The 8,048-nt window shown below is 39.1% G+C and overlaps 1 protein-coding gene across 1 annotated transcript; it reads right to left on the bottom strand.

The window, feature by feature from the left end:
- Positions 1-3,383: 3,383 nt before the first annotated feature.
- Positions 3,384-7,804, bottom strand: LOC140925581 (TNF receptor-associated factor 5-like). The gene is made up of 5 exons (XM_073375505.1): positions 7,649-7,804; positions 5,429-5,908; positions 4,765-4,945; positions 4,033-4,256; positions 3,384-3,700 (listed from the first exon to the last, which is right to left on the bottom strand). The coding sequence occupies exons 1-5, from the start codon at positions 7,729-7,731 to the stop codon at positions 3,523-3,525; spliced, it is 1,146 nt and encodes a 381-aa protein (XP_073231606.1). The 5' UTR covers positions 7,732-7,804; the 3' UTR covers positions 3,384-3,522.
- Between the last annotated feature and the right edge of the window lie 244 nt (positions 7,805-8,048).

The raw sequence follows: 8,048 nt of genomic DNA, 5'->3' as shown, positions 1-8,048 counted from the left end.
GCCTGGTGTAAGCGCCTACAATGTAAGGATTTCATGCTAGCCGTAGTGAGCAGCCCGTCGTATGACATTGACTTGTTGTGCCCGATTAACGTTCTCAAAATATAACAGTTGCCATCTTCGAGACGGTTGCGTTGACCCGTACCTATACCTACAAACAAAGGACTGCAGTATTCGAGATGAGGTAATATAAATGCTTTATAAAGTTTTATCATTGCATCATAAGGAAGAAAACGCCTTATTCTTCTCACTGCAGAGGCCTTCGCTTAGGCTTTCTTTAGTTGAACTGATATGTGTTCTTTATAGGATAGGTCCTTGTCTAGAGTAACTCTGAGAATATTAATAGATCGGAGAAATTATATTCTAGCATTATTAAGAAATAAAGAATAATGATAGGCACAGGGCTACTTTATTTTTTAACAGACCTTCTTTTGTGTGTTAATGATATATGAAATAAATCATATATGTTGATTATAATTTCCAGTTGTTATTAAACGGTAAATGACACGTTTAATAAATTGAAAGCAGAATAGAAGATTAAAACATTTGTTTGGCATGTTGCATCTGGCCAAGTAATTGCTGGTGGATTAAAAACTACGTAGTTCATAACGAAAATACAAGAAAGGGAATTAACATTCATCACTGACATAGGCATGGCTAAACTTTATATCTTTAAATTCTGGGGAACTGGCTAGAAAATCTTAGGATTATTTCAGCTCCAGGCCTTATTAAGTACAAATATATATATATATATATATATATTTTTTTTTTCTCTTTCATGTGTGTATGTAATTAATTAAGTACAAGGCGAATAAAGGTATTGTTGTCGTTGTTGTTGTTATATCTAATTCCCAGGGTCAAATGGCTTGAATACAAGACGAATTTTGATACCAGCTGGTTGTATTTTATTTTGTTGCGGCAGTAGAAGAACAGGAAAAAATATAAAGTTAAAACTATGCAGAGCTTTAGTTGTCAGTAAACAAATTTCAAGATGCCGCATAAGTTTTTCATTTTGAATTCTCCTGCCAAAATTTTGACCAGTCTGACTAGATTGTTCCTGGAGCGTGAGCAAGGACACGACTCGATGTAACTGTTGACTGTAAACTGGTTAATTTTTCGCGACGACGAACGAAAGCTGCATATTTGGGACTCCTTTTCCTTTCCCCAGATTCTGTACGGGTGGCTTAAACCCAATTTTTTTTTTGCATCGATGGGCCTCACCTTTCTACAGCAATGGAGGTTCCGCTCCAAAAAAGTGATGCACCTGCAAACATGGTGTTTTGTTAATTTTCTCTGTTCTCGTTGCCGTCTCCGTCGTCGTTGCTTAACCTAAGTCAAGTCCCTTGTTACTCAATCCTAATTGCTGTAGCAAGGCTCTTTTTCATTAGTGCTGTTGTGAACCTACTGTGTGTCACGATCTCGTCTTAACAAAAAAACTGACTAAAAAGAGATCCTCATCACTTACCAATCTTCGTCGGTATAAATGTTTTGAATAACTGCTGAGTGTATTGACAGAAAATATGAAAAGCAGACAGTTCACTGACGTGATGGCAATATTGAAGATTAAAGCCTTTATTATGTATGCACACAGCACCCTGTAGATGAGTACAGTCGAACCCCGCTTTTTCGAACTCGGTTAATTCGAAGTCCCCGCTATTTCGAAGGAAGATCGAATTCCCTTGGATTTACCGGATCACTCATCGTTTCTGGGCAACGCATCGTAAAGTACTGGATAAAAATCGTCTCGATTTCATGGCCTCTCGATTACGTTTGCGGCAGTCCAATCGAAAACGTGAAATCGAGACTCGTTGCCACCTGTCTCGATGACTCGTTTCAGAAACGAGACACGTTCTCGAAAACGTAGGGCAAAAAACGAGACTCGATTTTTCTCCAAAACGTAGGCCCCAAAACGAGACTCGATTTTTCGTTTTCGTAGGGACTCGTTCAAAAACTACAAAAGGTATTTGCCTGGAGAAGGTTAAGTCCAAAAAAATCAGAAAAATATCCCCTCAAAAAAATAGCCATGCGCTGGCTTCAAAATATCAGAGAAGGGAAATAATGTGATGCGGTTTTTCACTTTTAAGGGCAATGGCAACGAACGGATTGAGCGTAGATAATTTCTGGGGTCGTCTGGGGTAAATACTTTATTTATAAATGGGTAAGCCGAAAATCAAATGGTTCGCACCATTCCGCTTGGGAATCGTCAGATTATAAACCATTGTGAGGTGATTCAAATTTTCAGAAAGCTCTGCAGCAGCAGCAACAGCAGGTCGTTCTTTTTTATGTGAAAGTTAATAGTCATAATTATATTTGCAAGATTTTTTAAATTTTTTTTGTCTTTTGTAAAAGGTAGGCACCCCTAGAAAAGAAAACTCCGGCTTTGAATAGTCTTAACTTTGAAAAACTCAGATTAAGGACCATCAACTTCATATATTGTTGTTGCTGTATTTGTTGATGTCAATGTAGGCAGGGGGCAATTAATACTTCTTTCATTTGGTGTGGAATGATTTATTTCAAATGTTTTCTTTTTTTCAGCATCTAACTAACAAATTGATTGGCCAATTATTACTAACGTAAATAATGAATAGTATTGATGTCATTATTCTCGAGTTGTACCTTTCGTGTACTTAAAAATCAGTTTAATTTCTACCACCACTATCTGTTTCTTCCACAGAAATTTTTTTTTATGAACAATAACCAACAAATATGTTTTTTTTTTCAGTATCTAACTTACAAATTTTTTTGCCAAATATTACTAAAGTAAAAAATAAAGATGTTGATGTCATTATTCTCGAGTTGTACCTTTTGTGTACTTAAAAATCAGTTTAATTTCTACTACCACTATCTGTTTCATCCTCGGAATTTTTTTTTTATCAACAATAACCAACAAATAGGTTGCCCATAAGGTATAATAAAGTGCTTCTACCATTCCATCATTCTATCTAGAATATACAACACGATCTATAATTGATGAAGAACACGATGTCAATGATTAGAATAAATGCGAAAATTGCCAATCGAAATATTGAGTCTGAAAATAACACAAACGTCTAAAAGGTAGATAGCGCCACTGAAAACAACATTATTCACGGCTAGAAATGATACTATCTATTAACAATGATTTGTTCCACCATTTGCGCTCGACGGTATATATTTTGTCTATTCAAAAAATGCAGGGTTAAATTTTTTTTTTAAAATTATTCACTATTCACAATACACTACAATCTGCGACAAAAATCGTTGAGCCGCTTCTTTCTGCTGCACTTAAAAATGAACTTAAAAATCTACCACACCTCGAGACACAATACCACTATAACCCTATACCCTTTCCCGCATTCAGACTCATTTATCAGAGGGGGGGGGGGGGGGGGGGGGAGTTGGTCAAAGTAAGGGAATCGAGGCTAAAAATATTCAGAAATGTTGTACTCTTAATGACAATGCTTTGGCTACTGTGTCGCAGAGTGTAGGCCGATTTTTAGTTCAGACAATATTCCGTTCTACGTTATCCTCAGGAAAATTCACTCGTTATTCTATTCTAACGCATAAATTATAAATGATTAAAAACTTGATTTCAATTTCCCCCTCCACATCGACCCAACGGTTTACTTGTGAAAGGTTACACCCCCACATCGATCCCTCTCTCATTCTTGTGGGTGGTAGCTTTTTGATGGTTTCGTTTTCCTTTCCTGGAGAAATCACCATCCTATGAAGATGAAAACCAAAAGGTTATGACTTGCCATTATTCTTCTATGTGTTATATCGCATGTAAACATGTTTACTTCATATCAGTAATCTCCGTTCTTGCAAAGTCGTGTCAAACGAGCTATTGCACTCGCGTCATTTTAAATGGATTTTAACTGATCATTATTGGTATAAGCTCATCATTAGAGCAAAACCCTCCCTCGACAATTTTCATTTAATTACCTGACTCCAATCGACTTTCTTACTTTTTGGGGGGCCTAAGAGGTCTGTCAGGTGCTGTCCATTCCCATGAAAAAAATTTACACGCCAATATATCACACCAGCTCCTCTCACCTTATCTCTACTGAAACGGGGAATGCGGCAGAAACCAGCTGTAAAAACAAATCCAAGTTTTTTGTGAATACTGCCCTCCAAGTGTATCCGTGGGATTTAATCTCGCCACTCGTGAGGGGTCGTTCTTCTGTCACAGTGGCGAGAGAGGCAGGGAGGTCGTGAATTCTCCAGGAGAATGACACAACCATATCTTCCTTTTCTTCCACTTGTTCCATCACAATTTCCTGTAGGAGAATTTACAGTACAACTCAGTGTCTTCTCTCCATTACAAACAAAACAAACAAACATTACAGTGGAATCCCGCTCTACGGACGCCCGCTTAACACGGACACCCCGATATTAGAGACCATTTCGTTTGTCCCGTCGAAAAGTTCATATTGTCTCCATAAAATTAACCCTCTTATAAGTTACTGTAATTTTAGTCCGTGAACACTGAGTTATTAGATGAACGTACGGTTTCCATAGATTCAACGCGTCAGTTGCAGTTACAATTAGGTATAAAGTTATCCGAGAGTATGATAAATAGCCGTCAGGTTTCCATAGCCTAAAATTGTCATAGCCAAAGTACAATTTTTAAACGATTTGTTGCCGTTAAAATGTCTGCCCTACCCTTTTTCATTTGAGAGCCTTCTGACCACCCCGATATTACGGACACTTCGGCATGTCCCCTTGGTGTTAGTATTAACGGGGTTCCATTGTATTTTTTTTAACGATATCAGTTGAGATACTTACCTTTCTTTGTATTAGGCCCAATAACCGCTGTATCTCACCATGCTGTAAGTCATGGTGTGATCTGGCCGCATCGTATACGTGAGCACCCATGTCCCTCCTGTGTTTTATTTGTTTACAGCCTCTCACTTTGCACTGTAAGGCCTTCAATGGGCAATTGTGCTGGCGCAAACACACATGGGCTCTGAAAAACATTATCAACAGTCACTAATTATTTTGGGTTATACGAACTTTAAAACTATTTGATTAATCCATTCGGAGCTTCGCAGCCCGTATTACTTATTGCTACTGGTCCAAGAAAGTATGACCGTACTTCTCTCTCGCTTCAGCCGGTTCACTGCCTGCCAGTGTGCTGTATGCTGTATTATTGTACTTTTGTCCTTGTACGTCATGCCCGAAAAATCCCATCGGAGAGGCGTTAATGGGTTTATTTCTCAGTATTGAGTCACAAATTCTATTACCTCAGACGTTGTAATCAATGTACAAAGATTCGAGTAACAGATGCATCTCATTCTCGCCAGGAAATTCTAAAAGGAATTCTTTGAATTTTTTTTTACTAGTTTTTTTGAAAAAGACCACGGTGTTGTGAATTGTCAAGATGTGCAGATCGTGCAAAAGTTCAGTTCAAGTTTTACCATGGTTATTTGGTTCATTGTAAGGGTCTTACCTCGGCAATTTCATGCCACATCCGAGCGGGCAGTCTATTTTTGAATAGAAACACTCCTTCCTTTCGTGTTGGGCTAAACGACTTCTCGCAACTTCCTTCCTGCAGCCAGGGCAATCAACCAAAGCTTTTTCGCAGCTATTGCTGTGCTCGTCCATGTCCTCGCGCAAGGAAGAGTGGTGGCATCCAACGTTAGGGCATTTTACGACAGCTTTGGGACAGCCCTTGCCATGGTCCCTTGCATGTTCCAGAGTGCCTTTCCATATGCTACCAGCATTGCCACAATGCATACCCAGATTTCTTGTTAGTGCGTCAAGGCTGACGTTCAGGTGCAATCGATCGCGATGGAAAGTTTCGCGGCAAACGGGGCACGGAGCTGTGTTTGATGCGGCGTTGCCAGAGAGAGAGACGATAGAGTGCAAGCACTTCATGCACCCAGAATGTCCACATGCCAGACTAACTGGTTTTATCATCACTTCAAAGCTACAATTAATACAGATTCAACGATTATTAGTATCCCGGCGGGTAGTGTATCCGTTTTCTGATAAAATAAGACTTCTCGCCGAAATTATTATCTTTTACTGGCGTCCACGGCCATTTTTTCTTCGTTTCAGCTGCAGATTGTATTCCTATAATCGCAAAAACAAATTTTGTAATCAACTTGCGTCGGAAGATAAATTTGGTAAATGAACCTAATTGTCGGGTGGGCGGCGCGCAACGAACGACACAAAGAACGGCTGTGAAGCTGACTAAGTATTGCCGACGGAGCATGATTACTGTTCGGGGCATGAAAATGAAACGCTCTGGATAGTTGGAAAACACTTCCATGATGTGAAACCGTTTATTTCGTATGAAATCTTGCTTTTGTCGGTCTTTTTTCGTCTTTGCAGTAATACTGTAACACGATAAGTCTACGCAGATTTATAATCAATGCCACTCAACCCCACCCCCTAACATTTAACAGCTCTGAAATCGATCAGATTAATTAGCATCCTACTATTTTATCAATTATTTCTATATTTCACTTCATATTTTCTTCTTTTTTTTTTCTTTTAAAAAAAGTTCATTAAAAAAGGGAAAAAAATGCATTCACGACCCTCTACCTGAGACCCTCGCCCTCGACATGGAACCCTCGACCCTCGACGAAAAAATAATCTATCCGGTGTACCAAAGGATTCCTTCTTAGATTATTCAAGGCTTCTTGTCGGGATCAAGCTCTCCTTGGTTTAGCATGAAAGTAGATGCAATGAAAAGAATATGACAAAACACCTTCAGAGGGCGACTTTCGTTAATTTTGTTCCAGTGCACGGAAGGTCAGCAGAAAAAATCACTCATGTCTCCAAAAGTAAAAGCAAAATATTGGAACGGGCGCACGTTATTTTGTTAGTTATTTTGTATAAAATTTTTCCCTTAATGAAAGTTAATTTGACAGTTACGTGTCATAATCCTCGCTGTGTATGTACTCCCCAGTAAACTATTCCCGAGAAAGGGACTCATCCGGAAGCCCTCATTATGTGTTCCTCATTAGCATTTGTTTCTACATGTGATTTCGCTTCGACATCTCGTATCCTTGTTGTCGTGTGTCACTAGTCACGTTTAAATCACGAAACGCTTTAAAAAAGCAGAGAAACGTCCATAAACGGTAAAAACGTCATAGTCAGGGCCCAAGAAGAAGATCAAAGGCAACTTTTCTGATAACGAATATCGTACTGCTCGCTATGAGCGTTCGAGGTGCCGTCATTTCCTTGGCTGGCGGCATAGTACTTTTAAAGTGGCGGTTGCCTTTGATACCTTATTAATTCAGTGGAATATTGCTCGGTCTTTTTCTGTTTACCGACTTTTAAGATTTTTAAAACTTCTTAATCTTTCTATAGATATGTAGTTAGTGGTAGATAACTTTGAAACAACGCGTGCACGAATTTTGTTCGAAGGACAACCGCGAAGGTGTTTTGTAACATTACGCAAGCTTAATTGTTTCTGTCAGGCTAATAGCAGCGCTTACATTCACTCGATTAATTTCGTGAAGTCTCTCAAGGTTAAACGCGCACAGACTAATTGGCTTTAAGGTTCTTTTAATGCGAGCGTTTTACTTAAGTCAAACCTGTTACTAGAGAACAAATGACTGAGAGGTACTTGGTAATCGATGAAACCGATGCGCACTACAAGAATTTCAAAACGCGTGTCACTATATTGCTGTAGCTACCAGAAACAGTACTTACGTACCAGACAACGCATTCAAAGCCATCCTTGATTGATTCAGAGAAGACGCAGTTGTAGAAGTTGTTACCGTTTGTTTCTTGCGCCATACTCGCTGGCTAGTGTACTTCTTTCAACTTCGTGGAGATGGAATATCAAAGTATGATTGTTTCAGAGCGCAAACGTCTCGTGCAAAAGCGTTTCCCAATTATTAAAAGTAATTTATTAATTTCAGTTATGATTTGTTGTCATTGTGACGTCAAACTTCCCGGGGATCGCTGGAATCAATCCTCTACCCAGGCTCCATCTCCTCTACCTATTTTTCGTTTTTAATCAGCCTGAAGGCGTGCGCAGAAGAAAGAGAACCTAAGAATGCGGCTGTGAGTTGGTGGTATAAATTGACAGGCTCTTTAAGAGGAAAAAAACC

The sequence above is a fragment of the Porites lutea genome, chromosome 2, assembly GCF_958299795.1.
Source record: "Porites lutea chromosome 2, jaPorLute2.1, whole genome shotgun sequence".
In the NCBI taxonomy this organism is placed as follows: Eukaryota; Metazoa; Cnidaria; class Anthozoa; order Scleractinia; family Poritidae; genus Porites; species Porites lutea.
The sequence above is the reverse complement of the archived record's forward strand: the minus strand, read 5'-3'. Positions and strand labels throughout refer to the sequence as shown.